This window comes from Aspergillus fischeri, genomic scaffold (genome assembly GCF_000149645.3).
Source record: "Aspergillus fischeri NRRL 181 1099437636247 genomic scaffold, whole genome shotgun sequence".
In the NCBI taxonomy this organism is placed as follows: Eukaryota; Fungi; Ascomycota; class Eurotiomycetes; order Eurotiales; family Aspergillaceae; genus Aspergillus; species Aspergillus fischeri.
This window is the reverse complement of record NW_001509772.1, coordinates 1,692,138-1,720,013: the sequence shown is the minus strand read 5'-3', so window position 1 is coordinate 1,720,013 and position 27,876 is coordinate 1,692,138. Positions and strand designations below refer to the sequence as shown.

Below are 27,876 nucleotides of genomic sequence, written 5' to 3'. Positions count from 1 at the left end.
GTCTTGAGAAGCTATACATGTATTTTCACCGCCAGCAATAGTTCTGGTCAAGAGAAACTGTTCACCAAAACTACAGTAATTCAATCTCCTTTGCAGAAGATAACTGGAAAAAGCCTATACCATCTAGAATTAAACGTGTCTCTTTACTCGCGAGTGATGTGATATCGGGGTACGGGATAGCCCGAGTCTTCAGGCACCTTTTCCTTATCAGGCTTATCAGCTGACCCGCCTCGTCACCGATAAGCGGAGTCATGCCGACCTTCTCCAAACTGGCTGTCAACATACTCCTCGCTGCTCCTTCTTTACCTCAATTGACTTCTTTCAAATACTATCTATCGTTTAGCGGTTTACTAAAGCTCTGAATATCTGTTGTTGCAAGTCAAAATGACAAAGAAGAGCGTCTTTGATCTTCGTGATTCGAACATGGCCTATCGCCTGTCTGGCCAGCTCCCCGACCCAACGCCTGTGTACGCTCCCAGTACAGCACCTTCTCAGACGACCACCACCACAACCTCGTTTTCTCCTGCAGATTATGCCCAGCCTTACTGTGACTTTATGACTGCGCATCCCACAATCTTCCACGCCGTCGACGGTTTCACAAAGGAGCTCGAAAGCAAAGGTTACAAGCGCCTACCTGAGCGTGAGGTCTGGACGTCGAAGCTACAACGTGGTGGGAAGTACTATTGCACCCGGAATGGTAGTGCGTTTATTGCATTCTCTGTGGGAAAGGATTACCGGAGTGGAAATGGCTTGGCTATTGTGGCAGGCCACATCGATGCCTTGACCACCAGATTGAAGCCTGTCTCTAAGCTTCCTACCAAGGCTGGATTCGTTCAGCTGGGTGTTGCGCCGTATGCGGGCGGCCTTAACGAAACATGGTGGGATCGCGATCTGTCGATCGGTGGTCGTGTCTTGGTCCGGGACCCCACTTCCGGGAAGGTAGAGTCGAAATTGGTCAAGTTGGACTGGCCAATTGCTCGGATTCCTACTCTGGCTCCTCATTTTGGCGCTCCTTCGCAAGGGCCCTTTAACAAGGAGACGCAGATGGTCCCTATAGTTGGTATCGACAACTCTGATCTCTTCCAGCAGCAAGTGTCACCCACCGCCCACTCGAGCAGTGGTATCAAGCCCGGGTCGTTTGCGGCAACTCAACCAGAGAGATTGGTCAAGATCATTTCAAAGGAGCTGGGGATCACAGATTATGATACAATCCTGAGCTGGGAGCTGGAGCTCTATGACAGTCAACCAGCTCGCCTTGGTGGCTTAGAGAAGGACCTCATCTTCGCCGGTCGCATCGACGACAAATTGTGCTGCTACGCCGCTCAGCAGGCGCTGCTAGCTTCTTCAGATGACACATCGACTGGGTCAATCAAGATGGTCGGCATGTTTGACGATGAGGAGATAGGCAGCTTGTTACGCCAGGGTGCCAGATCCAACTTTATGAGCAGCGTCATTGAACGCATCACGGAAGCCTTTGCATCGTCTAACTACGGACCCAATCTTCTCTCCCAGACAGTGGCCAACAGCTTCTTCGTTTCCTCAGATGTCATTCACGCCGTTAACCCTAACTTTCTGAACGTGTACCTGGAGAACCATGCCCCGCGCCTCAATGTCGGCGTGGCCGTCTCCGCCGATTCGAATGGCCACATGACGACTGATAGTGTCAGTTACGGCTTCATCAAGCGGGTTGCCGACCGATGCGGCTCGACTTTGCAGGTGTTCCAGATCCGCAACGATTCTCGCAGCGGAGGAACCATCGGACCCATGACCAGCGCTCGCATCGGCATGAGGGCTATTGATGTAGGCATCCCGCAACTGAGTATGCATAGCATTCGCGCCACAACAGGTAGCTTGGATCCTGGCCTGGGCGTTAAACTGTTCAAGGGCTTCTTTGACCACTTTGAGGAAGTTGACAAAGAGTTTGCCGACTTTTAGATTTTGTTTTTTCGTGATTCTTTCCATTGGGATATAGACACGTCTGTTTCGGTTGAGACCGTCTCATTCTGGACCACCTTAGAGGTCGCTTTTTTTGGCTATGTTTTTCTGTGGTTTGTGTGGGCTTGTCGACCAATAACCCGATATCCATCGCCTGGCTCCTTGTTATCTCATGCTGTTGACTTTTACCCTTTATACGTCTTCGTCGCCTGCTCTAGCTGGTCGCTATTAAGTGAGACTTTTATTCGCCGATGAGCTTACTTGGCGCAGACCAAGACATTTATCTAACTGCGGTCTGCAGCTAATTTCGTTCTTTCGCTGTAGTAGCAATAGTAAGGCTTTAGTACTTGACGATGCGCACGTATCGTTCGCTGTGAACCTTATCACTTCGCCTCAGTGTGTGTCAATATATCAACATCCTTCAACGCCACACGCGCGTATAATCGACGCATTAGTAGCAGTTCACTGACCCTGGACCCTGGTTGAGTTCTTTTCAAATCTTCTCTGATCGGGGATTCGATCAGTCCTAGTGCCGGATGATAGCATCCTGATTTCGAAGTCAATGAACCGCTCTCGTCATCAGTGAAAAGCTAGTCGAATGATAGTGGGCGCGCGCCTATTTAGTCCAATACTGATCCATTGGGAGTCGCTGCACGGAGAGCCTCTACTTTGCCAGTTGACGAACTGATAAGACCGCGCTAAGATAAGTATAACGCACAGACCAACCAAAAATTCCAGCGACACCAGCAGAAAGATTCGCAACCTTCACCAATCGTCAATCTGCTCCTGTCTGTGCACCTGCCACTGTTTCGTTTCTGTCTGATTCTGCCATCTATATTTAAAACTATGGCAGACTCATCAACCCCGTCTAAGCCGGTCCACACGATCATTCTTGATGCCGGTCCGATCTTGAAGAATACCCCGCCTCTTTCCACATTGCTCACACAATGCGAGGAACTCCTCATTACTCCGTCCGTCGTTCGTGAAATCCGCGACCCTGATGCTCGTTTGCGAGTCGAGACACTTTACTTGCCGTTTCTCAAGCAGCGAACACCCTCGCCGAAGAGTGTCAGCGTGATCAGCGAATTCGCTCGAAAAACTGGTGATAGAGCCGTGCTCAGTAAAACCGATCTCGAGGTTCTGGCGCTCGCATATGAAGTCGAATGCGAGAGAAATGGCGGCGACTGGAGACTGAGAAGTACCCCTGGCCAAAAACAGCTGAACGGCAAGCCGCCGGTGAAGGAGGAAAAGAAAGTGGAAGAGCCCGAGCAGGCGAACATCGCAGAAACAACAGCAGACACAACAGGGACAGCAGACGCGGCAGATGCGACAGAGACTTCGAAGGTGCCACAGGTTGACGGAGTTGCGGAGGATCTGAGCAAGACCACATTTGAAAACGACGACACTGCCGCTGAAGAACCAGCCCGCTCTACAGAAGACGTAGAAACTCCAGAGACCGCACAAGCCGACGACGGCGAAGGAGGTGCCGACGACGCTGAAACCGGAGGCGGGGACGATGATGGTTCTGATTCTGATGGTGGCTGGATTACGCCTTCCAATCTGAAGAAGCGACAGGCCCTTGATGAGTCGATCTCTGCGTCTGCAGCACCCGAGCCAAAGGTTATGCAGGTCGCAACCATGACCACTGATTTTGCGGTAAGTCCGGAAAAGCCGTAATAAGGCGGTTTAAACCCTGCATTGAAATCAATACTGATCGTCATCATATAGTGCCAAAATGTTCTGCTTCAGATGAACCTCAACTTGCTCTCTACAACTACCCTTCAAAGAATCCGCCATCTCAAGTCTTTCATCAAACGTTGTCACGGTTGTTTTTTCACCACAAAAGACATGACCAAGCAGTTCTGCCCGCGCTGCGGTAAAGATACCCTCACTCGTGTATCTTGCACCACAGATGCAAACGGACAATTCAAGATGCATCTGAAGAAGAATATGCAATGGAACAATAGAGGCAACCGATACAGCATTCCCAAGCCCACCCACGGCAGTGCTAGTGGAAAGTGGAAGGGCGGCGGCGGAAAGGATGGATGGGGAACAGAGCTCATTCTTGCTGAAGACCAGAAGGAATACGTCAGAGCATCGGTGGAGGAGAGTCGAAGGCTCCGCAAGGAGCGAGACTTGATGGATGAGGATTACTTACCGGGAATTCTGACTGGCGAACGGAGCAAGCATGGTGGTAGACCTAAAGTCGGCGCTGGAAGGAATGTCAACGCAAGGCGGCGATAATTGTTTCGCAGCTTCCTTGCCATCCCATATATAGTACCTTTGCATCCATGGTGAGATTGGGATCTGGACAAGATTTAACGGGTTTCTTCTGTCAATACGCGTGTTCTGCCCTTTGGCTGGTCATCGGCGGTATCGTTGGTTGGCATGCAAAAAGTGATTATGAGTTCGTTGTACTTTTCCCTTCCACATGTTTATACAGCTTCTAGGACATCTACGACGGAATGAACACATAGACTAGTTTCATCAAGCAAAAGTGCATACTCTTTGGCGGCACATATTGTCCGACGATGACATCTCTTCGTATGAGCAGTGTCTATTTAAAAGAGCAAGAAGTAAACGACATTTTCTGTCCTCAAAAGATTGCACAATAACACCATTCGCCCATAAATGACTCGAAAACACCCTTTGTATACCAGCTCAGATTGCTACTATTCGTCCCTTATCACAGCGCCGCGTTCGTCTTCTCTGTTGATTTTGTTAGTTTCTCGAAGACGATGGCGATTTAAAGAAAGAGTCGTACCAGGCTGCTGGGTCAGCAGGAGGCCATATCTCCGCTTGAGGGTAACACGGTGTCTGTTCATTCAGGTATAAGATTAGCTCAATTCCTTCCCTTTCACACCGGGCGTATCGATCTGCGACTCTAAGACTTACCTGGAGTACTTGTCATCTGGCGAAAACCGGGCAGGATGGGCAGACTTGGTGACTTCGCCGTTCTGTGATGCGAATTCGTGGTTAGCGTCAGTCGGACACGCCTAATGGTAAAGAAGCACTCACCAGGACCTTCTTGAGGGTGTACACCCTCTTGCCATCCTTGTCGAGAACATACTAGCGAACAATTCGTGTCAGAATAGTCTATCCTTTGCGCGACGAGACTGATGTCCGTTGTAACGTACCATAAGATGCATCCTGTTCCAGTCAGTCACTTAGATACAATAGGAAAGAGAATTGTCGCAGGGGCGAGAAGAGTCAAACTCACTTGAATGGAGGATTATTGAATATGGCTAAGAAGCGGATCTAAGCACAATTAAATTATGATCGATAGCTGTCTCGACTGTAATGCCCTCGTGATAATTCGAATCGATAAAGTGGAGGAATTTTTTTTTGTCGGAGAGTATGGGAGCTCAGGCCAATGAGAGCTTGCTTAGTCATTCCGAGTACGCTTTTAATTGCGTCGACGCCGAACCGAACTTTTCATTTTTCTCTTCCCAACTTCAAGCTCAACACACATTCAAATGGCAACGATAATATGATGATAATCATTGCTCATACTCGGATTCCAACATGATGTTGATGGAGTCCTTGGGTTAGCTGCAAGACTTTCGGCGAAAGCCTCATGATATCTACGTTGCCCTCCCACAACACTAGGTGTCCAGAAAACCGTCTTTTCTGGTAAGCAATAACTACTCTGGTCAACACTAAAAGGGTATATATCTGTTCTCTCCGGTGATGACACCATTTCAAGCTTAGGCAATAGCACTTTGATTTCTAGCTGTTGTCAGTGAATGCTTGTTTTTGACTACAACGGTATCTGAGGAGAAGAACTTGTTTTACCTGCATTGTGTTCGCGAAGAGGATCTGCGATGGAAAGCTTCGAGCTGACTCTTCGCTTTGTAGATAGCAACCTTAATTGGATATAGTGTAATTGAATCAAAATCTTTGTTAACCATGGCCTCTTCATCCACATCACTCCCTAGTTCACCTGCTGAGCTCGCTGGATCTCCCTCCAAATCCATGCCGCACAATAATGCTCGTCCAGCTCATCGCTCCAGGCCGCCGAAGCCTAACTACAAGCACATTCACCGTTTTCCTCTTCCCCTCGACGTACATCCTCTACCGCCTCTCATTCCTCATAATCCTCTGTCGCTAATTAGCGTGGTGCTGTCTTACCTGACTTATTTTATCTCTCCACCTCACCAAGAAACCTATGCCGCCTACTTCGATTCTGCGACGTCCTCCGTCCATGTCACGGATCACAAGGCTATTCAAGCCTTGTGGGAGATGGGGTTCTTTGGAAAGGGCACTTTAAGCCGAAGTCAGCCAAGTTGGCTGGAACGGGAGAAGAAACGGAGGGGATTACTCGGTGGCCAGACCAACGAGGAACTCACACGGCAGCGTAGAACAGAACGGCGTGAACTGAAACTCGAGAGAGCGAGGATGGAGAAGGTAGCAATTGAGCAGAGATTGAAGGCCGAAGCTGCGGCGCGTGAGAGTGGTGCTACTACCGTCGACCAGACGACGGCGACGCTACTTACAGACGGTGCTCCTGGTGGCACAGCCGTTACACTCGAAAAGTTCTCTCTTCGGAAAGCAAGAGAAGCTAGAATGCTCGAGTCACGGCGTTCCAAGGAGCAGGAGAACAAGGGCCCGGCTTCCCCATCTCCTGGGCAAGAGTCTCCCAGCAAGGCAGTTCGCTTTTCACCTGTTGTTCAAGAGAAAGAATTTGCGTCAGATTCGGCAATTCTACGCCTTCCCGGGCCAGTTACAGAGGCTCAGGAGACCTCGCAGGAAGAGCTTCCTCTAAAAAACGAGGAGCACTTACAGTTATCGAACGAAGAGGCTTTTTTCCTTGCTTATGGGCTTGGGGTTCTTCATGTCTACGATCATCAGCAGAAGACCATCATTCCTCATACATCTTTACTCTCTTTATTCTGTCACAACTCATACTACCCTCCACGTGATCCATCCACAGATCTGAACCCAGACGATCCTTTTATGATATCGTACATTGTCTACCATCACTTTCGATCCCTGGGCTGGGTCGTGCGCTCTGGGGTTAAATTCGGAGTGGATTATCTTCTGTACAACCGCGGGCCAGTGTTCTCCCACGCTGAGTTTGCGGTTGTAGTTATTCCTGCCTACGAGCACTCCTACTGGTCTGAAACATCAGATAGGAGATCTTCTTGTGCCACGAAACAGGCACGAAGTTGGTGGTGGCTGCATTGCGTGAATAGAGTCCAGGCGCAAGTCAAGAAGAGCTTGGTGGTATGTTACGTGGAAGTTCCACCGCCGCGATCTCACGATTCGAAAAATCACTCGGAGGACATCGGGGCTCTCCTTTCTCGATACAGGGTGCGGGAAATGTTAATCAGGCGGTGGGTTCCTAACCGCACGCGGGACTAACCTCGCCTCCGATACTGCCTCTATATCATTTCCTACATTATGAATAGCCTGTTCGCTGCTCTTCGGTTTGCGAAGTGACCTACTGTAGCAGTACTGTGAGACGAGATGGGGAGCGTCTTGACATGTCTGGACCGGTAATTTGGTTTCAATGAGACACTAGGCATCTTTTCATAGGCATTTAGTTTTGGTGAATCACACAAAGTCCTTGTGTAGCTCGTATTTGCGATGTAGTATAACTCTTCAGTTGAGCATCCGCAGTAGATACGTTCTACTCCTAAACTGGTAATATTACTTCGGCAGTCACGTGGTTTTCGTGTTTCGCGTTTCTCTGGTTCGGTCCATGAAGTAAGAATGATAATGCCGATTGCACGCTTCTATAGGATTTTATACTCCGGTAGGGACAATAATGATTCGCGTCTAGCATTTCACGGTCTTATGGAGAGGATAAATCATGGAAACACAAGACGACAGCATCGACATCGCACAGCTGCAACGCGTCGCGCTGGGGCTAGTGAGTTGACACAGCGACTCAGTGGCGTTCCTGACCTCGTCCGTACTAACACCAATCATCATTCGATAGGACCTTGCACCATCCCAATCCCTGCTGGACAAATTGGAGACGGTCGATTCTCCTCCTCCTAGGGTATCTGATGATAATAATCGCGAAAATAACCAAACCTCGGACTTTGATGCATCGTCCACTAACCCGGAAGTCGTTCGACAATCGCCCGCCAGGTCGATTTCTCGAGCAGAGCATGCTGCTGTACCCTTGAATGACCGGCAACGGTTCTTCGGGTCTAAAGACGTCCCCGAAAGTCCTCTACCCGTTGGACAAACCGCGAAGATGGGTTCCGCAGACGGTGTCCCGTCAGACACTCAGGTCGTTTCGCAGTCGGTGTTTGACGATATGATCAGACAAAACAAGGATGCTGCTGCTAGAAATGCGTCCGACAGCAATATTGTGGAGCGGGCTACAATGATGACTTTGCACGAGGGTGACAGTGGCCATGTAGATTTGTTGTCTGGGTTCGAGAACACATGTCCCGATATAATCGATGCCGAGGACAATGAAGAGCAAAACAGCTCCAAGTTAGGAGAATCGTCGCCCATGCACTACCAACCGAACCTCTTCCCTGAATCTCAGCGGTTCTTGACAAGCACACCAGCGACAGCCTTCAAATTAGGCCAACCCGAGCGTTCCAACTCCGAGACCCCATGTGTTTCAAAGAATCCTCTTGCATCGGACATTCAATCAAGCGGGGGGATCATGGCACTGAGCCAGGTGTTCAAGGCGACACAGGCTCCGTCGTCTCCATTGGTTTATGGTCAGCAGCCCGACCTCATGTCTGACCGACCTTCTCCAAATCTCCCCATTCAAAATCATCCGCTAGCCGCCGTGCTATCTTCTCCTCTGAACGCGCTCGCCGCAACCTTTCCGCAGGACCGCTCTGAGACACCAATGGCCTACATCAGCATGAAAGAGTCTCAGGCGAGACGTGACAGGATCTTGCAAGAAAGAATGACACGTTCCGCGGAGCACATATATGCAGAGGATCAGAGCGACGGCGAGTTTGAAAAGGAACCTAGTTTTGTGGAGCGTATCATCCGACAGAGAACGATCGATCAAGAAGCTTCGGCGCAGTTTGCGGGAGTGGCAGCCCCGGCAAGGGCGTCAAGCCGACGGCGAACCGGCGAAGAAACCACTTCTCCATCCAGCAAGTTGAAGCAACGATATCAGGCAGACGTGCTGAAAAGTCCTACATCCCGTGCGGATCCTCACAAAATTGATACGGTACTTCAATCGGGTGCAATTAGTGAAGCCGAAACTGAACATGGTGGGGACTTGGCACGATCTCAACCTACTCAACAGGCTCCCAGCCTTTCCACCGATGAAGACAAGGAGAACTGCAACAATGATTCGGAACATTGTCTTCCTATTACAGCTTCTGCGCATGACCGCCTTTCTCAGGCACTCTCTCTACATGAAGATTCATTGGCCCAGGAAGATATTCAACTGTCTCGCAGTCCTGAGCGAGAAGCAAACGAGCCTAAAGCATTATTGGAAACCATGGTTGTGAAAGATTCTCAACAATCTCCTCGGCAAGAAGATCGTGGACACCATGATAAGATTGTCACGAAAAGTCTACGGCATCACAGCGGACGGCCTCGTTCCCGGGTCCGATACCATGGTGATCCCTCTGACCGGGATAGGGTTATTTCATCACCCACAAGGCCTTTAGCACTGCGCTCGTCTCCGCCCCCAGAGTGTGAACAAGACCAAGTGCTACACTCGGCCCATCTTAACCGCGCGACAACGCGTAGTCGGTCAAGCTCACCGAGCTGTCACGACTCCTCCAGTCAGCTCCCAAGGGACGCATCCTCCGCCCAGGAAGTCGCGACAACGGAATCTAGCAATTCTGCTAGCCGAAAGACCAAGGGAACCGAACCCAAGAGTGCAAGAGTAGATCCTCGTGAAAAACCCTCCTCCATGCCCTCTCGCGTGACTGAAACACCTGTGCCCCAACGTCCGAGGGGCTTCGGTGATGTAATCCCAACGACGAGCGTTCCCGAGACTAGTCCAAACACAATACACAATCAGAGCTGGGCAGACGATGTGGATAATGACCCTATGGATCAAGAGGATGATGACCTGCCACCTGCTTATCCTACTGAGCAAGGGCGCGTCAGTCACTCTCAACCCCTTATCCCTGAGAGTTCGGCCCCAGCTAGACATTTCCGCACTGCCAAAATACTCTCGAGCCCAAGTGGGAGACAGCGCAGGGCACTAACAGAGATAGCTGCCGATGCTTCGCCTCAAGCTGGAACTGCTCTCGTCGATGTTGATATTGGCATTCTCACAGCCGATGATAAGGAATTCAGTTCTGTGGTCTCTGCGTCCCCAATTCCACCGAGGAAAAAGCGGCGTGGAAATGGGCAGAACGTATATGCATCTGATCCGATATTAACATTCACGCCTCGTATCACTTCTCAGTATGCTCAATCTCAAAATGGCGAGAAGCCCACGGGACAGATTTTGCAAACCGAGGAGTTCGTGGACAAGTCTGAATCGAGCTTCCTAAAAAGATCAAGATCTTCCAAGCGAATGGAAACAGTATGGGAGGTGGAGGATACTCCTCAATATCACGTCTCCCGGAGAGAAAGGTTGAAAAAGCTTCCCCGCCCTCGTGCTGAGGCAGACTCAGGGCCTCAACCACTGGAATCAGCAAAGAATATGAATGTGCATGCCGGGGAAAGAGAGGATCCTTGTGAGGGAAGTATTGAGTTCCCACAAGATAAAGGGGAGAAAATGAAGGATAAGTCTCCTGAGCCAGTGCGCAATGACGACTCCGATCTAGCCGGTTCGATTCATGGGGACAGCTCTCCGATTGCGCTGAACCAAGTCATTGCTCCCTGGAGTGGCCAGAAACGGGCATATTATCCTGCAACTTGTGTCGGCAAGCCACCCGGCATCTCGCAGACGCGAGTCTTGGTCAAGTTTGAAGATAGCGCTCCCCTTGAAGTGCCGATGGGCGCTGTCAAACGACTGGAATTGAAAATCGGTGATGCTGTCAAGGTTGACATGCCCAATGTCCCCAAGGTGACACATATCATTCGCGGATTTGAGGATAGGGTTAGCGCTGAGGACCTCACAAAGGCTGCTTCTGACGGAGTCCTTCCAATCACCGATGTATACGGGTATACTACTTTGTTACTCGGACCGAAACAACGCAAGAGCCTTCCGACCGGTGGGCTGACGGGGCCTGACAAGCTCATCAAGGTTCCCATATCGCGGATCTATTTGGACACGATCTTGTGGAATCAGCTCAAAGATCGAGCTTTCACCTACAGTTCGGGAGCTACGCATTCCGAAAGCAGGCTCCAAACGCCTTCTGACAGGTATTCCACGCCAGCATCTCCGGGTTCACGGCTACCGCGAAGCATTCGCTTGTTGAACGGTATTTTCGCGGGCATGGTGTTCGCTGTCTCCTACGGCGATAATGACGAAGCCAAATCTCGCATCACAAAGATGATCCTGGACAACGATGGGAGCATCCTGAAGGACGGCTTCAATGAGCTCTTTGAGTTGCCTTCGCACGCACCGCTTACGACTCCGACAAAATCAGCAGCGCCAGGTACGGACTGTGACAATGGGCAGTTCCGTCTGGCGCCTAATGCTGAAGAAGTGGGATTCGCTTGTCTCATCGCTGATAAGCACTCTCGCCGCCCGAAATACATGCAGGCGCTGGCCTTGAATATACCTTGTTTATCAGACCGCTGGATTGAGGACTGCATTGCCCAAAACCGAATCCTGGATTGGGAAATATATTTGCTCCCTTCGGGCGAATCTATATACCTCAATGGAGCAACGAAATCGAGGTTCTTGGCTCCGTATCCGGCCACAACAGCGCGACTACCGGATACTATTGCTTCTCGCCCCAACTTACTCAAGGATCAGTCGGTTTTGCTTGTCATGGGTCGCGGTGGGCGATCAGATGAAGAAAGAAGAAAGGCATACATTTTCCTCACGTACGCCTTGGGTGCTTCTAGAGTTGAGCGGGTGCCTGACCTCAAGTCGGCGAGAGCAAGCCTGGACCAGCAGGCCGCTGCTGGCACTGGATGCACCTGGGATTGGATCTACGTCGACGGCGATGAGATGGCATCAGCAAAGGCGACGATCCTTGGTTCCTCAATGCCCGGTACACTCAAATCTCAGTCATTCAAGGGTACGAAGAAGCGCAAGAGGACCGAGCTGGTTGAGTCGATCGATGGCAGCGATATAGGCTTGAGTACCAGTGTCAAAATAGTGGGCAATGAGTTTGTTTGTCAGAGTCTCATACTTGGGAGGCTGTTCGGGCAGTGATGTCTCCTTCTTTCCTTCCTTGACGGCCTTTCCCTGCCGTCCTATCTTGTTATGTTACTATGGGTTTTGTGCATCATCTGCATGGGAAGCTGGAGCTGTTTTGTTTGGTTAATGGATATGATATTCCCTAGTCGGAGCGAGCGGCCAATGCTCTAGACATGTACAGATACCCCTGCATTTTTCTGCTATGCTTTTCCAAATGCGTGTTTCTTGGCAGAGCATCTACTTCTCGCTCTTTGGAACAACCCAAATTAGAGAAAAAATACAATTCAGGTTTACAATTCTGATCCTGTCTGCTGCTTCTTCGAAGACTCGGACAAATTATGCAATCTGAAGAAATTTAGTCCATGTGACGATCTATAATACAAGAAACACCTTAAAACCCCGCGAATGTGTCATACAAAGAGCTCTGATAATATGTTGCTGAAGATAAGAGAACTTATCGATCAACTAACGGCCACCCTTGCCCTTCTTCGCGGCCTTCTTCTTGCTCTTAAGGCTCTTCATCTGGGCAGCACGTTCGGCTCTAGCCTGCCTCTTTCTCCAGGCCAGCCAACGATTCTTGCGCCTATAGGGCTTGGCAGTGATTCCGGCCTTCTCAGCAGCGCGACCAATCTGCCAATTCGCCTCACGGTACATGTATCCAGGACGCAGCTGGGGGCCTGTGGTGGCATTGGCGGCCTCCACGCTGGAGACCATCGTGCCCTCTTCAATAGTTGCAACCAAATCTGACTGAGCAACGACTTCGGAGCCATCAGGGATGCGAGGGACAGCGATTCTGTTCAACTTCCGTCTCGTCGGGGCGTTCCGGGGTGTGGGCAGCTTTCCCTCCTTCTCGAAGCAGACACCAATGTACTTCCGGTCCGGATGCCGCTCAGGATCGAGGTAATATCTCACATAGCCAGCCTCTGTAGCGTAGATGGTGTGATCTCTGCCCATCGCACAGTTCTCGCCGGGGAACCACTTCGTTCCGCGCTGTCGGAAGATAATGCAGCCGGGGACAACATATTCACCACCGGTTTTCTTCGCGCCGAGCCGCTTCCCAGCAGGATCACGGGAGTGTCTGTTTGCAGTACCCTGAGTGGCGTGAGAGGCGTGACGGACATGACAGAGAGGGAGGAGGAATTTCGAGATCGGAGACGGTGCGGAGATGGGGGTCCGTTGGAAGAGTAGCGAAGATCGAGGCGGGTGGTGTATCGCCTGCGACGAGCGGAGGGAAGAAGCAAATGTGCGTTCCAGCGCCCGGAAGGGCGCTAACAGTCTGGGTTGTAACATTATCGTCTGCACGGAAAGTGGTGTCACTCCAATTGCCCAACCGGCGAGGACTGCGGAAGCTCATCACAGGTGGAAATCCGCGACTTTTTCCTATAATCTTGGCGGAGAGTCACGTGCCATTGAGATAGCTGGCTTCAAGGGACTATGGTTTGTTGTCGATTCAGCTATCAGTCACTGAATCTTTTATATTTCATTTCTTCTCCATATATATCAACTAACTCTTTATAATAAGTAACCAACACCATGCTTTCTAGCTGGGTTAGATGCCTCGGGGCTCTACTCCTTCTGGCCTCCGTCGCGCAGGCGCAATTCCAGTTCTTCGAGCACATGTTTGGAGGTGGTCATCAAGAACACCATCAACAAAACACACAAAATTCTGCCAGCGACAGTGCAAGATACCAACAGCTATGGGAAGGAAGTGAGTTGTCGCAGAGGATCTTGCCTCTCAATCAAAAATTGTGGACACAATAGCTAACGCCTTCGTTGTGCCGCTTTACCAGCCAACTGCAACAAATATCTCTGTCCGGGGACGCTCGCATGCGTTGACTTTCCTCATCATTGCCCATGTGCGCATCCAAGTGTCGAAGATAAGGTCGAATTAGGCGAAGGAAGTGCTGTCTGCATCTCGAAAGGAGGCTACAAGCCCGGGGAGGCGGCGCGGAAGATTGAGTTGGCTAGGAAAGGTCTATTGTAATCATACGAATCGAGTAGGGCATCAACAGCAGGCGAAAAGTTGTTTCTTGAGCGAGACTTTATGCTGTACGTATATTCAGTCTCAATCCAAACGTTCCCATCCATTCGTTTCACCGGCCCCGATGTAGAACTATGATGAGCTCGGTCAGTACTGCGACACATTCCGGTCTTGCGAGAACAATAAACTGTGTCTCTACAGAATTGCAATGAGTCTCAGACTCATCAGGCCTTGTAGGATTCATGATGTCCAAGCGTATATTATATCATGACACTTGTTGACTCTTCGCCTCTTATGGTTTCTTCTGCGCGGCCTGTTATCTCCGCTTAATCCCGTGCGGTACGAGTGTACAATGGAACTTCGTCATTCTTCTTTGCTCCGCCACAGCTCGACATTTCTTCCACCTTTTTCCTCGAGAGCTGCTAAAGGTGTTCGTCTTCATTTGCGGAAGTTACAGACGGATTTACTTAGCCCTCAAGAAACCACCATACGTCAAATTTATTCATTCACACCCCTCGAGTGACCACCTTTATGTGGAGCTCAAGAATACGGACACCTCTCACAGGGTCGGTGGCAGCGCCTGGTCGTGCATTCGCGAGCTCATTCACTAGAGGACGTCGGAGCCCTCCAGTCCCTCGAGATGTGACACGGAGATTAAGGCCCGTAGCACATAACAGAGGAGCACTCTCACCACAACAATTTGAACCAACAACTACGGAACCGAACAGGCCAACTCCAAACTACGACCCCGCCCAGAACACCTTACTTTCTCCCGTTCATATACCAAAAGATCCCAATGGCGTCCTCAAAGAGACACATCCAGCCATGGGGATATTGGCAAATTCTGGTTTGGTTATACAAAGACAGCTTGAATTGATGAATGTGATGATGTATGCAGCCTCATATACCGCAGGGAAAGGTCATGTCAAAGTCAAAGCTAACTAGCGATTCGCAGCGGATTCGAACAGGCGAACAAATACGTCATCATGGATGCAAATGGAAACCATATCGGGTATATGGCCGAACAAGAAAAGGGCATGGCAAATATGATGGCGCGACAGTGGTTTCGAACACACCGAAGTTTTGTGACGCATGTGTTTGATCGGCACGAAAACGAGGTGCTCCGAGTATGTCTATATCCATTTGTGAAATTGGTCCAGGAATGAGACTTCTAACGCTTTTCAGTTCCACCGCCCCTTCTCTTGGATTAACTCTCGCATTCGGGTGTACGACCCTCTTGATGTTGCCAAAAGCGCCTTCTCGTCTTCAACCGCAGTCCAGACTGCATCTTCAGGGTCACTTGTCCAAGCTACGGGGGGCTCAAATGCACGCGTCTCGCCTTTGGGATTAGAGGATATGCGTGTGATTGGAGAAGCACAGCAGCAGTGGGCGCCGTTGCGGCGGAAATACAACCTTTTCACCTATCATCACTCCCCTCTTGGCGCCACAGAGATGGGAACTCAGAGATTGCCTCTTTCGCAAACGGGGTTATCAAACTCGCAGCAGATGCAATTGACGCAGACTAATGACAGCGGTCAAGATGTTGGGGAATACCATCAGTTCGCCTATGTCGATGAGCCCTTCTTGTCATGGGACTTCTCTCTACGCTCGGCAGACAACCGACTCATTGGCTCAGTCAATCGAAATTTCGTTGGCTTCGCGCGGGAACTGTTCACGGACACAGGTGTCTATGCTCTTCGCATGGATTCTGCGGCTCTTGGTTCCGAGGATTTGACCACACGAACAAACGCGCCAACAGGAATGACGCTGGATCAACGGGCAGTAATGCTGGCCACTGCGGTCAGTATTGACTTCGATTACTTTAGTCGTCACAGTGGTGCTGGCGGTTTTGGCTTCATGCCCATCTGGTTCCCCGGCATTGGCGGAGAGGCCGCTGCCGGTGGTGCTGCTGCCGGTGGTGCCGCTGCTGGCGAAGCAGGAGCTGTAGGTGAGGCGGCCGCGGGCACCATTGGCAGGGCTGGCGCCGCTGGAGGAATTGCTGAAGGTGCTGCTGCAGGAGCTGCTGGTGCGGGTGCGATGGCTGGTTACGATGCGTTGTCAAGAGGCATGGCAGGAGACAGCAATCCACAACATCCTCCCCCACCCGAGCAGCAGCCATACTCGGCAGACCAGCAATCATCGGTTCCCGGTCAAGCAGGTCCTTACGGGGATGTATGGGCCGAGGAGCAAGAGGATCCTTTTGCTCGCGCGCCTGAAGATCCCTGGAACATCGAGGAGCCAGATGATGAGGGTGAAGAAGGGGACAATGACTGGTTTTGATGATTGCGAGAAGATTATACCCCTGGCATATGTTGTACCTGCATATTTCTGTTGGTTCTCATAAACAATGAGATCTCTGGAGATCATTCTCCATATAGATTAGAGCGCCGCATGTACATTAATAATGTATTATAACTAGATATTATTTCAATGTGAGACTGTCAAGCCCTCTTATTGTGTCCTTTCATTACTTGCAGCATCAGCGACTTATATTAAGCTTATGATCGGTCTTCTGTCCTTGCGGGCCGATCCTCGGGGAAAGCCACAGTGAAATCTTGCCGGGTGGCAACTGGCAAAACCCCGTTTCCATTTCCGTCGTCAGCTATTAAGTACTTGGGCCAATATCCTCCGGCAGCATCCCCATCCGTCCCCTGATCTTCCATCTCTAGAGCCTCCCTCTACTCTTTGCAGGCTTAACTTCCTTCAAATCATTCAGATAGCGTCCACTTTTGGGGAACCGGGATCCAAGTACCCCACACCGATCACCTCTTCTCCGCAGCCCACTTCCACGACTTCGGTTATTCTACAAACTCAGCGCTTTTCCTTCTCTTTGTCGCTACGCCTCTAAGTCTGCTCGCTCACTTTCCTCCAATTTTGGATCTCCGGTTACACAATGTCGTCCGTCGCACAGAAGCGTCTCTTTCACGAGTATAAGAACTTATCAACCAACCCTCCCGAGGGCATCACTGCCGGTCCAGTCAGCGAGGATGATATGTTTCACTGGGAGGCCTTGATTCAAGGCCCTGAGGGTACACCGTACGAAGGGGGCGTTTTTGCAGCAGAGCTCAAATTTCCCAAAGATTACCCGCTGAGTCCGCCAACAATGAAATTTGTCGGTGGTGGGGTGTGGCATCCGAATGGTGAGGGATAACGTGCCTCTTCTTCCTTTCACTTAACATCAAGTTCATGCGGTGACTGACATATCCTCCTAAAAGTCTATCCCAACGGAACTGTCTGCATATCCATTCTTCATCCTCCCGGCGACGATCCGAACCATTACGAGCATGCATCCGAGCGGTGGTCGCCCATTCAGAGTGTGGAGAAAATCCTGATCTCCGTCATGAGCATGCTGGCAGAACCCAATGACGAAAGCCCTGCTAACGTCGAAGCGGCAAAAATGTGGAGAGAACGCAGAAGCGAGTATGAGCGGAAGGTTCGTGATGAGGTCAGGAAGGGCTTGGGTCTGTAGGGAACCACACGCGGACGCGCTGGATGGATATATTAGGTATTTATTCCTGGAGCTGTACATAAGCCGTGAGCCATACTCATGCTACGAGTTTGTCTACATGTGGCACTTCCAGCATCGAAGCTTACGCGGTTACGAGATTGGGTCGGATAAATGGCGTTTCTGGTGTGTTCCCGATGTCTTACTTTTCTTTTCGATCATTTATATCACTCTGCATGTCGCTTTCGGCTTAATATTTGTTCTTATTATGTAACAGGACGCGGAATAGACCTCTTGTTTCCTCTTGTCTCCTCTACGTTCCATCAATTGTCAATCGAAAACTTTTATAACTTCGGCTTCGAAGCGACAATCCGTTGTCCCGATGTATCAGCTTGAAATGGTCATCTTCTTATCGATCCACCCTTCAAGTCCTTCCTGCCGATCGTAGAGAATCTCAATCTCCGCCTTCAAGTTCAACATGAGCATCTGCTGCAGCTCTGCGCGCCATTCCTGCTCTGGCCCATCTTCTGCCCACACGGGATTGTTCGACAGCATTGCAACAGCCTTCTTTCTGTCTCTCAGGCTCAGGCGAATGAAAGCCTCGTCCCCGAATGAGTCTGCACCTCCAATGACATCAGATGTTCGGAGTCCCAGCCAGCGAAGCTTGGAAACGTTGAGCTTCTCGTTGTCGCGCGCATGCGCCATCGAGCCATATTTATATGTTGACATGATTGCCATGCCATCAGGATCACTGTCGACGAGGGCGTAAAAGCGCGGGGATTCCTCTGCGGGGAGATGTCTAGTCTCATCAAGCAGTCTTCGAACAAAGGCTCGCGTGCTGAGGTCCGGATAGCCTTTTCCCTGTGTTTCACCGTCGGTTTCTAACCCGTGGCTCTAGCATTGGGAACTTACTGTTACCAATACACCTTTTCCTGCGGCTGCTCTAGTGTGGTAGCTGCTTCTCGAGAGTCGACGGTAGACTGCCTGGGAATGAGATGTTACCGCACTGTGCGCAGCGGGAGATACATGGTGATATATCCTCTCTTACTTCTTTTTCCAGGATCAAGACCCATTTCACCTCGGAGGCATCAATTGCTTCAATGTCTTCCATTTTCGGTATCAGGACATCCTAGCTCACCTCATCATCATTGTTATCCCCGGGAAGAAGTGTGAATATTGTGGACTACCTTAGTTGATAAGCGGGCGTCCACCACTTCGCCAGCTTTGGTCATCAGACGATAATATCCCGCAACAAGCCCTTTGGCTACCGCTTCCTGCGCCATCTGATGTTAGCTGAACATTCGAGTCAAAGAGTTGATCTAAGTGTATTACCACGTTCAACGCCGCTCTATCAACCCCAATCGTATGAGCAATGTCATCAATTATCGTGTCAACGATTTGCTGAGAACCGAAACAAGCTGGATCGCTGTAATAGATGTCTCTGTTGCTCAATCAGCCAGCGCTCGAGGCTTTACCTTATTTTCAGATAATTGAAACCTTTTGGAAACTACCAGACCAGCTTGGATTGCCTCCGCGATAACTGATATTCCTCGGATGATGGCAGCTAACAACTTTAGTTTGATCTAGATTTTCAAAGGGAAAAGAAGTTTCGTACTAAACTTCCAAGCCTCATAAGCATTCCTACCCGGCCAGCTGTAGGATGATAGTATTTCTTTCTCCTCAGTCTCTAGAGCAAGGTTTTCGGGATTTATGGAAAAGGGAACTCCTCTGGATCTCCGTTTCAAAGTCAGGGTTGGTCGACCGTCTGGCGTCCGTAGCTCATCGAGGATCTCTATGAGTGTATTGTCAATAAACGTCTGAGCTCTCTCTTTCTGGGACTGCTCCTGGTTCGTGAACAGTCTAGCTGAGCTCGATCCAGCATTGTCCGGTGCGTTCTCCATTGCTAGCGGTTAGCTCATTGTCGACTACTACGTGTCGATACATTGAGGAGAAGGGTTGATGAGCAGGAGTCAAGTGACTATGTAGTCGAAACAGCAGTGAAGGGACTCGGAGGCCTCATGGCCTTTACTATGCCCAGGAATCCTGGCTGATGCTATGATAAGTCCCATTTTGTCTGATCAAGTCTGTCTAAACGACCTCTACACACTTTAGTCTGTCTACAAAAGCCCTAGTTTCTGTTTCATCCATAATTCCCATCCCTAATATACAGATGGAGCAATGATTTGCTTGTGTTGCCTGATGCGTATAATTAACTAGTTAGTTAAGTTGTGCCCCTGATGACTAAGCACATGCATATCAACATCCCGGATCTACAAGTGATCTGCTCTTAATCATTGGTGCCCTTTTTTCATTATTTCCCCTGTTCATCGTTCGCACATTCATCGGTTGACCAAGTAATAAAATAGACCTCAGCTTTTACGGTATATTTAGAATTGGGAGTTCTCCGAACCAAATAATGACGGGAGGCCCAGTTGCCTCGTGGAGAACTGCAGCTCAGGGTCACTTGAGTCCCGACGAGAACGGAGACCTCAAAACAGACTATTCAAGATGGAGATTGTTAGATGATCGGGGCCGTCAGACCTGGCATTATTTGGAATCCGATGAAGAAAACGAGAAATGGCCTCAATCTGTCGCTGACAAGCATTTTCTGGGGCTCCCTACGGTAACACCACTCGCCCCTGCCGCCACGAACCGCATGTTTGCCATACACATAACTGACTATTCTACCGCAGGGACTTCCAGAGCTGCCGAAAGCAAAAACTCCACTGCAATGTGCCGAGAATGGCTTGGAATTTTTCTCCAAATTGCAACTTCCTCCAGGCAATTGGGCCTGTGAGTACGGAGGCCCAATGTTCTTGCTCCCTGGCCTCATAATCACGTACTACGTGACCAACACTCCGATCCCGCCGGAGTATGCGACTGAGATCAAAAGGTATCTCTTTGCTCGTCAGCACCCGGAGGACGGCGGCTGGGGCTTGCACATTGAGGCACATAGCTCTGTCTTTGGAACTTGCATGAACTACGTGGCGTTGCGCTTGATCGGTGTCAGCGAAGACGACCCTCGTATGATCAAAGCCCGTGGGCTCTTACATAAGTTCGGCGGTGCCGTATATGGCCCTCACTGGGCGAAATTTTGGCTCAGTGTCCTCGGTGTCATGGAATGGGAGTGCGTCAATCCTGTCCCGCCTGAGCTTTGGTACGTTCCATTACATCTGCACATTCTCTTGTAAAATATCAACAAGAGCCTAACAATGGTATAGGCTGCTTCCGGATTGGGTTCCCTTTGCACCTTGGCGGTGGTGGATCCATATACGTCAAGTGTTCTTGCCCATGTCGTACCTATGGTCCAAGAAATTCACCCATCCTCTGGACCCGCTCACGAAACAGTTGCGTCAGGAGCTGTACACTCAGCCTTACGACTCTATCAACTTTGCAAGTCACCGGAACTCGATCCATGAAGCCGATAATTACTATCCCAAGACTTGGCTTTTAAACCTGATCAACCAACTTCTTGTCTCTGTGTGGAATCCCTATCTCCGAATTTCTGCGTTGGTAAAACGCGCAGAGGACTGGACCTGGGAGTTGATTAGAATGGAAGACGAGAATACGGACTATGCAGGCTTGGGCCCTGTGAGCAGCCCGATGAACATGGTAGCTTGCTATCTCCATGATGGGCCAGACAGCTATTCAGTTCGTCGCCATCGTGAGCGTCTGAATGATTACATGTGGATGAAGAATGAAGGCATGTTGATGAATGGAACCAACGGAGTCCAAGTGTGGGATACCGCTTTCATAACGCAAGCAATTGTCGTTGCCGGTTTCGCAGATGACCCCAAGTGGCGACCAATGCTCACCAAAGCATTGGAGTTCCTTGAAGACCATCAGCTTCGGGAGAACGTCCCCGATCAAGAAAAGTGTTACCGTCAACACCGAAAAGGCGCGTGGCCGTTCAGTAACAAGACACAAGGCTATACAGTTAGTGATTGCACAGCGGAGGGCTTGCGGTCCACAATCCAACTACAGGAGATGCACAACTATCCAAAGCTGATCTCCGTGGAGCGACTAAAAGACAGTGTCGACTGCTTACTTCTGATGCAAAATCCCTCTGGTGGATTCACTGAGTACGAAACTACCCGTGGCTCCGAGAAGCTGGAGTGGCTCAATGCCGCGGAAGTGTTTGGCGGAATCATGATCGGTTATGACTATCCCGAATGTACCACCGCTTCTGTCACCGCGCTTTCGCTTTTCAGCAGATTTTACCCTGACTACCGGGCCGGCGAGATCAAGGCCGCGAAAGACAAAGCTGTGAAATATATCAAACGCGTGCAGAGACCGGATGGAAGCTGGTACGGATCTTGGGGAATCTGCTTCACCTATGCTGCCATGTTTGCCCTAGAAAGCCTCACCAGTGTCGGGGAAACCTACGAGACCAGCGAGTATGCGCGCCGTGGCTGCGAGTTCCTCCTCTCCAAGCAAAAGGAGGATGGAGGATGGGGTGAATCCTATCTCAGCAGTGAAAAGCATGTGTACGTTCAACATGAAAAGTCCCAAGTGGCGCAAACTGCTTGGGCTTGTCTTGCACTAATGGAGGCGGAATATCCACACAAGGAGCCACTGCAGAAAGCCATGAAGCTGCTCATGTCACGGCAGCAACCAAACGGGGAGTGGTTGCAAGAATCCATTGAGGGCGTTTTCAACCAATCTTGGTAAGTATCTCTGTTTGCAAACTCATTCTCCCTGTCAATAGCTGACCCAGGTCTAGCATGATTTCGTATCCCAACTACAAGTTCTACTGGCCCATTCGAGCTCTGGGTCTTTATAGCCGCAAGTTCGGCAACGAAGAACTGATGTGAGGCGAATTTGAGACGTGCCTTCAGGACGAATCCTTCATACACCTGGCTGTCTCCAGGGTGTACCATATGTACCATATACGACATACTGTCTAATGAATCAGCAATGTTTGCTGTCTGTACTAAAATGGAGTGCTTAGCCTAATAATAATAATACCTACCTTATGCTGAACGGATTTGTATGGATGCGTTGCCTGATCAGGCTAATTCCATCACGTGTGCTCCCCGCAGTCTCCGAAGAAAGTCATAGAACCAACAAGCTACCGAGAAAGAGCTATAGATAAGCTATGCTTTTCCCATTTTTTGAGAGTGGGCTCCCTTATACGAGAATATTTCCATATAGTCAATTTCCGGTCACCAGCTGAGGCGACCTCTAGTGTCTACTCAGGAATAACTTTCGGCAACATAGCCGTCTTCTAAGCTAAGTGCGGAGAATCTTCAAAGCGAGAATAATAGCAATAGCTTTAGACGAACAACAGAATGAACGCGGCGGCAGAGGGTGACAAGGCCCTAGCCAACTCTGACTGTCCCACTGCCATCCGGTACTTTACCCAAGCCCTGACAGAGCTACCCCGCGCCCCAGCCTACTATATCAAGAGGTCGACTGCGTTTTCACGGCTCAAGCCCGCAGACGGAGGTCCCAACTTCCAGGCCGCGCTTCAAGATGCTGAAATCGCGCTTACGCTTGCTCGAGAACGAGCGAAACGCGAGCTTATACTGTCTGCACAGATGAGACGCGGCATCGTCCTGTATCAGCTTGAGCGATACGGCGACGCAGCCTTCGTGTTCAGCACCATCCAGGACAAGATTGGCACAACTACAGAAGGTCAAGATAGATCGGAGAAAGTGAAGGATGCGATGGCTGGTGGTGGTGCTGTGCGTTCCTCCGCCAAGAAAGGCTATGAGCAGGAGCTCCCCATTTGGACATTGAAAGTTAAGGGAAAGCTGAGCAAGCTGGCCGAGGGCGACGAGAAAGCAAGGGTCACCATTGAAGAGTTCCCCAAGGGTGTATCGATTCCATCTGAAAAGGATCTCAAGGCGCAACTCGATGCTTTCAAGGCTGGTAAAGTCGAGGAGGGAAGTGCTCAGACACAGACCACCTCAGCGGACGACAAGGCCACAGATTCTACAAAAACATACACTCCTACAACAGAGAGCCAGGCCACAATAGGCAAGGCTCCACCCGCGATGTCCACCACTTCACCACCCACTGGTCCCTCAACAGAAAAGGTTCGGCACGAGTGGTATCAGTCTCATGACTCGGTTGTCGTCACCCTTTACGTTAAGGGAGTGCCCAAGGACAGCGTTGACACCGAGCTTAAGGATGAATCGGTATGTGGATTTCAAGTGACCCTTTCTTTCACCCAAATCTCATGTTATTGATCCGGAGCTGACTGTGAGCCGTTACAGGCTGCCATTCAATTCCCGCTCCCGTCCGGCGCGGACTACGCTTTTACTCTGGATCCTCTGTTCGCTCCGATTGATCCATCTGCATCAAAGGTTTCTGTGATGTCAACAAAGATTGAACTCGTCCTACGCAAAAAGACAGCGGGCCAGAAATGGGGCGCATTAGAAGCGTCGTCGTCAAGCGCTAAACTTGCTGATCGACAGGCCATTGTAGGAGCAACCCCCGCAGCCGAAAGCGGGCCTTCCTACCCAACCTCATCTCGCCGCGGCGCTAAAGATTGGGATAAAGTCGCATCCACGCTGACAGCGAAGAAGTCAAAAGACAAGGATAAGGAGCGGAACGCGGAAAATGATGCAAAAGCTGGTGATGACAGTGGCGATGAATCCGATGGCGCGGATTCCATCGACTCTGACTACGGCACTGGCGATCCAGTGGATGCTTTCTTTAAGAAACTGTATGCCAACGCGGACCCGGACACCCGTCGGGCCATGGTGAAGAGTTACGTGGAGAGCCAGGGCACGTCTTTGAGCACCAACTGGAAGGAAGTCAGCCAAGGCAAAGTGGAAGCACGGCCACCCAGCGACTAGGTTGATTATGCTCATATCTAGGGTTAATTCACCTGATTCATGTTTCCAGTAGACCGTCTGGGAGGGAAATGCGTTGACAGCATTACGATTGGGTACGCATTGCATCTAGCGGGTGTTTTGCTTCGGGTGTCGTCCTTTATGGAAATTCATTGCATAGCTATAATATGAAGAAGAGATACCTTTCTAACGAATTTTATGACAACCTTCTCTTCTTTCTCGCCTATATATACATTTTGCGAACAGAGTATCATAATCAGTAAACCAACCGGCGGAACTCCTAGGGAAGATTTCCACACAAGCGCCTTTTTTCCATCCATTCCCAACTTGTATCGCTGTCAGTCGCTCAATCAGTCACGGGCACTTATCTCATCTATGCCGTCTCCGTTTTCTTTGTACAAGAAAAATTGAATGAAAATACACATGTCAAGCAAGAGAGTCCCAAAGCTCCCTATCAACCACGACAGATTAACAAGCACATATCGGCCGTAGAGCGCAGCGGCTTCTCCGGGGCGACAGTCGTGAGAGTGGCGAGAGTGTCGCTTGCAGACTGGGGAATAAGCAAGGATAGACAGTACGTAGGTCAGGTTGCCGATACATGCGAAGAGGAAAAATAGCAGGGAAACCCCTTCCGTAGATTTGCGCCGGTAGTTGAGAAGAATCTGTGGCAGGCGTGAGCCAAGGTACAGGGCGGCGCATAGATAGCCAAACACCTGGCCTAGGGTGTCGAAAGTAAGAGAGGATGAATCGCGGTCATCTCCAGGCAAGTCTGATTCCTCGTTCTTGGAAGAGCTAGGGCTGACATACCAGCCCAGGACTCCTGCAGCGCAGACAAGTGCAATTGTGGTCAAGTTAAAAAGGACAGTCTGAAGAGTGGAAATGCGTCGAGCAGACAAATTTTTCTTAGAAGTCGGTTCAATGAAGGGTGTTGCGGGTGACAGATGTGTCCCGTCGACGTTCGGATGGATAATCTCCCGAAAGGATGTTGCAGAGTGTCGCCGATGGTCCGAATGCGATGGTAACGGCCGCACTTGTGTAGTTGTTGCTGCTGGGCCCGCCTGGCCTGACTGATAGTGAGGCTCTTGTGCTTGGACGTGATGTGAGTGGCCGTTAGACTTGGGAGGAAGTAGAGAGGTACGCTCTGTTGCCTTTCTAGCCTGCGAAGGCTCATCTTCAGTGTTGATCTCTGCGGGAGGAGTGGGACTGGACAGTTCATCCCGCAGCGTGAATCCCCGGTAGTAGAAGCATTGGCCCAAAAGAACAATGTCTGCAAGGGTGTAGTAGACGGCGAGGATGATCATTGTAGGTAGCACGCCCTGAAGGACGGCACCAAGGATGTTGAAAACATCCCCTGCTAGCCAGACCACGAGAAAGAGTAAAGAGAGTCCATCAGCAGAGCCGCGACGGAAATTCTCAATGATCTGCGGTGAGAAAACCACAACCCAGCAGGCAATGGAAATTGACCTATATGCGCCAGTCAGTGATCAACTGTAAGAACACTAATTCCTCCTCGATGTCGTTCCTCCCCCACCAATCCTCTCGTCTCGTTACATCAAAGAGCTTAGAATCATACCCGCAAATACCGCTCAGAGCATCTAGATCTAGATTGCCAGCTTGGGAGGGAAACATGTCCAAAGAGGACGAAGCGAGGAATTGGACCAAAATCCAATTCGCTCAGACGACTCAGAACTGCTTATAAAAGACAAGGAAATGTTAACAGCACGCCGAATTCGAATATTATCTGGGAATGAAGGTGTGACGTTTCGAAGACTCTACTCTGGATCAGTCACGTGCTAATATCTGGGGAAATCCAGACCCATACTATGTTCTCTAGACCAGATGTCGGACTTACTCTTGTAGAAAGCTTGCTTTCCAATAGTATATCTATAAATCAATATTCACCTCCGTCTAGAAACTTCAAGCTCTAGTTTTCTATCAATTCAAGCAAAAGGTTTGACACCAGCTCGGACACTGGACAAATCTCATCATGTGACATCAAGATTAGTCACTATGGAGTGATGGACTAACTTAAGTTAGTTAGTTAGTTTACTTATGTTACATCATATCCGCGGCTCTACCATAATAAAGGTATTCCGTCGCCGTGGAAGTAAAACCTGCCCATACTTCACTAAGCCATTTGGATAGCACAACAGGTCAAACACTTCTGATCATTTCGATCTCCGTAGCTTTCCTCAGCCAACAATGCGTCTTCAATGACGAAACCCTCGATCCGTATACCGTTGACCGGTCCGCTGCCTCCACCGATTATTGTACCGCCATCTGCAAGTACACTTTCAGGAGCGATCAATGCCGTCTTATCATTTTTCACAGCTCCTCCATCCCCGTATCTTCGCGGAGTGGATGTTGGCCGACATTCGCAGGCTGTTCTCTTGACTGGTGCTGGTATTTCGGTAGCGTCTGGACTATCCGACTATCGAGGAGAGAACGGCACCTACGTCACGAATAAATCCTACAGGCCTATATATTTTCACGAATTTCTTTCACGACATGAGTCTCGCAAAAGGTACTGGGCTCGAAGCTTTGTTGGGTGGCCTGGGTTGTTGAAAGCTGAGCCCAACTCGACGCACCGGGCCATCCGAGATCTCGGCGCCAAAGGCTTTGTCAGTTCCGTTGTGACGCAGAATGTTGACTCCTTCCACTCAATTGCGCATCCCGAGCTACCGACCATTGAGCTTCATGGCCACTTGAAGTCTGTCGTCTGTACTAGCTGTCGAAACCAATTCTCTCGCGCCGAGTTTCAGAAGTCACTCGAGAGGCTCAACCCCGCCTGGGCGGAGTTTCTTACCCGCATGGTCGAGGCAGGAGCTCTCGACACGAACAATCTTGAAGAACAGAGACGGAAGGGGTTTAAGCTGAATCCAGATGGTGACGTGGACTTGGCTGAGGCTCCATACTCCACGTTTAGGTACCCATCTTGTCCTACCTGTTTGGAGAACCCTCCAAGACTGAAGGATGGCACACAGGCCAGGGTAGAAGTGGAAAAGGATGGGGCATGGCTCCCTTCGTCTACAGCTGGCATTCTGAAACCTGCGGTCGTCATGTTTGGTGAAAATATTGACCCTGGAGTGAAAACAGCCGCTGAAGAGGCCATCGATGATGCAGGGAGGCTACTGATTCTAGGAAGCAGTCTTGCTACGTATTCAGCATGGCGATTAGTTGAGAGAGCCCACAGGAGAGGGATGCCTATAGCCATAATCAATCTGGGAGGCGTCAGGAATGAGTCGGTCTTATTTGGGCCAAGTAGCGATGTCTCATCCTCACATGTCCGTTGCAGCTTTCCGTCTGAGGCGATTCTTCCTCCTGTGGTGTCGCTGCTTCCCAACTTTATTTACGGATGAACGTATAGAGCTGTGAACTGCATGCGCTGTACACTGTATATATTCAGAATAAGTCCATATATGCATAGACTGATAGATAATTAGCATTTCGGTTGAATAGCACAACCGAACCAGAACTATCTAGAGCACCTTCGAATCGTCGC

At 50.1% G+C, this 27,876-nt stretch overlaps 14 protein-coding genes across 14 annotated transcripts, besides 1 other annotated feature; 10 read left to right on the top strand and 4 right to left on the bottom strand.

Annotated features, from left to right (window-relative positions):
* Positions 1–384: 384 nt before the first annotated feature.
* On the top strand, positions 385–1,935 carry NFIA_038130 (M18 family aminopeptidase; the record flags this gene model as incomplete). Its single annotated transcript, XM_001266135.1, has 1 exon — positions 385–1,935. The coding sequence occupies one exon, from the start codon at positions 385–387 to the stop codon at positions 1,933–1,935; it is 1,551 nt and encodes a 516-aa protein (XP_001266136.1).
* An 846-nt stretch (positions 1,936–2,781) lies between these two features.
* NFIA_038120 (rRNA-binding endoribonuclease) lies at positions 2,782–4,179 on the top strand (the record flags this gene model as incomplete). Its single annotated transcript, XM_001266134.1, has 2 exons — positions 2,782–3,591; positions 3,664–4,179. 2 exons carry the CDS (start codon positions 2,782–2,784, stop codon positions 4,177–4,179), a joined length of 1,326 nt encoding a protein of 441 aa, XP_001266135.1.
* Positions 4,180–4,621: 442 nt separating this feature from the next.
* On the bottom strand, positions 4,622–5,084 carry NFIA_038110 (H/ACA ribonucleoprotein complex subunit NOP10; the record flags this gene model as incomplete). The annotated part of the gene is made up of 5 exons (XM_001266133.1): positions 4,622–4,644; positions 4,700–4,752; positions 4,831–4,892; positions 4,954–5,004; positions 5,073–5,084. 5 exons carry the CDS (start codon positions 5,082–5,084, stop codon positions 4,622–4,624), a joined length of 201 nt encoding a protein of 66 aa, XP_001266134.1.
* A 760-nt stretch (positions 5,085–5,844) lies between these two features.
* On the top strand, positions 5,845–7,299 carry sen2 (tRNA splicing endonuclease subunit SEN2; the record flags this gene model as incomplete). Its single annotated transcript, XM_001266132.1, has 1 exon — positions 5,845–7,299. The coding sequence occupies one exon, from the start codon at positions 5,845–5,847 to the stop codon at positions 7,297–7,299; it is 1,455 nt and encodes a 484-aa protein (XP_001266133.1).
* A 451-nt stretch (positions 7,300–7,750) lies between these two features.
* On the top strand, positions 7,751–12,160 carry NFIA_038090 (chromatin-binding protein RAD9; the record flags this gene model as incomplete). Its single annotated transcript, XM_001266131.1, has 2 exons — positions 7,751–7,810; positions 7,880–12,160. The coding sequence occupies 2 exons, from the start codon at positions 7,751–7,753 to the stop codon at positions 12,158–12,160; spliced, it is 4,341 nt and encodes a 1,446-aa protein (XP_001266132.1).
* Positions 12,161–12,610: 450 nt separating this feature from the next.
* NFIA_038080 (mitochondrial 54S ribosomal protein bL27m) lies at positions 12,611–13,435 on the bottom strand (the record flags this gene model as incomplete). The annotated part of the gene is made up of 1 exon (XM_001266130.1): positions 12,611–13,435. One exon carries the CDS (start codon positions 13,433–13,435, stop codon positions 12,611–12,613), a length of 825 nt encoding a protein of 274 aa, XP_001266131.1.
* Positions 13,436–13,678: 243 nt separating this feature from the next.
* On the top strand, positions 13,679–14,129 carry lcl2 (the record flags this gene model as incomplete). Its single annotated transcript, XM_001266129.1, has 2 exons — positions 13,679–13,853; positions 13,936–14,129. The coding sequence occupies 2 exons, from the start codon at positions 13,679–13,681 to the stop codon at positions 14,127–14,129; spliced, it is 369 nt and encodes a 122-aa protein (XP_001266130.1).
* A 528-nt stretch (positions 14,130–14,657) lies between these two features.
* NFIA_038060 (scramblase family protein) lies at positions 14,658–16,406 on the top strand (the record flags this gene model as incomplete). Its single annotated transcript, XM_001266128.1, has 3 exons — positions 14,658–15,016; positions 15,082–15,253; positions 15,312–16,406. The coding sequence occupies 3 exons, from the start codon at positions 14,658–14,660 to the stop codon at positions 16,404–16,406; spliced, it is 1,626 nt and encodes a 541-aa protein (XP_001266129.1).
* Positions 16,018–16,054: a microsatellite.
* Positions 16,407–17,019: 613 nt separating the features above from the next.
* Positions 17,020–17,595, top strand: NFIA_038050 (E2 ubiquitin-conjugating protein UBC7; the record flags this gene model as incomplete). Its single annotated transcript, XM_001266127.1, has 2 exons — positions 17,020–17,266; positions 17,342–17,595. 2 exons carry the CDS (start codon positions 17,020–17,022, stop codon positions 17,593–17,595), a joined length of 501 nt encoding a protein of 166 aa, XP_001266128.1.
* A 363-nt stretch (positions 17,596–17,958) lies between these two features.
* On the bottom strand, positions 17,959–19,472 carry NFIA_038040 (putative meiosis-specific topoisomerase Spo11; the record flags this gene model as incomplete). Its single annotated transcript, XM_001266126.1, has 7 exons — positions 17,959–18,432; positions 18,484–18,555; positions 18,620–18,700; positions 18,759–18,845; positions 18,904–19,012; positions 19,069–19,135; positions 19,187–19,472. 7 exons carry the CDS (start codon positions 19,470–19,472, stop codon positions 17,959–17,961), a joined length of 1,176 nt encoding a protein of 391 aa, XP_001266127.1.
* A 515-nt stretch (positions 19,473–19,987) lies between these two features.
* Positions 19,988–22,385, top strand: NFIA_038030 (terpene cyclase/mutase family protein; the record flags this gene model as incomplete). The annotated part of the gene is made up of 4 exons (XM_001266125.1): positions 19,988–20,194; positions 20,265–20,728; positions 20,793–22,238; positions 22,295–22,385. The coding sequence occupies 4 exons, from the start codon at positions 19,988–19,990 to the stop codon at positions 22,383–22,385; spliced, it is 2,208 nt and encodes a 735-aa protein (XP_001266126.1).
* A 477-nt stretch (positions 22,386–22,862) lies between these two features.
* Positions 22,863–24,377, top strand: NFIA_038020 (co-chaperone SGT1; the record flags this gene model as incomplete). Its single annotated transcript, XM_001266124.1, has 2 exons — positions 22,863–23,714; positions 23,793–24,377. 2 exons carry the CDS (start codon positions 22,863–22,865, stop codon positions 24,375–24,377), a joined length of 1,437 nt encoding a protein of 478 aa, XP_001266125.1.
* A 347-nt stretch (positions 24,378–24,724) lies between these two features.
* On the bottom strand, positions 24,725–26,003 carry NFIA_038010 (PQ-loop repeat-containing protein; the record flags this gene model as incomplete). Its single annotated transcript, XM_001266123.1, has 2 exons — positions 24,725–25,838; positions 25,948–26,003. The coding sequence occupies 2 exons, from the start codon at positions 26,001–26,003 to the stop codon at positions 24,725–24,727; spliced, it is 1,170 nt and encodes a 389-aa protein (XP_001266124.1).
* A 584-nt stretch (positions 26,004–26,587) lies between these two features.
* On the top strand, positions 26,588–27,733 carry NFIA_038000 (putative SIR2 family histone deacetylase; the record flags this gene model as incomplete). The annotated part of the gene is made up of 1 exon (XM_001266122.1): positions 26,588–27,733. One exon carries the CDS (start codon positions 26,588–26,590, stop codon positions 27,731–27,733), a length of 1,146 nt encoding a protein of 381 aa, XP_001266123.1.
* Between the last annotated feature and the right edge of the window lie 143 nt (positions 27,734–27,876).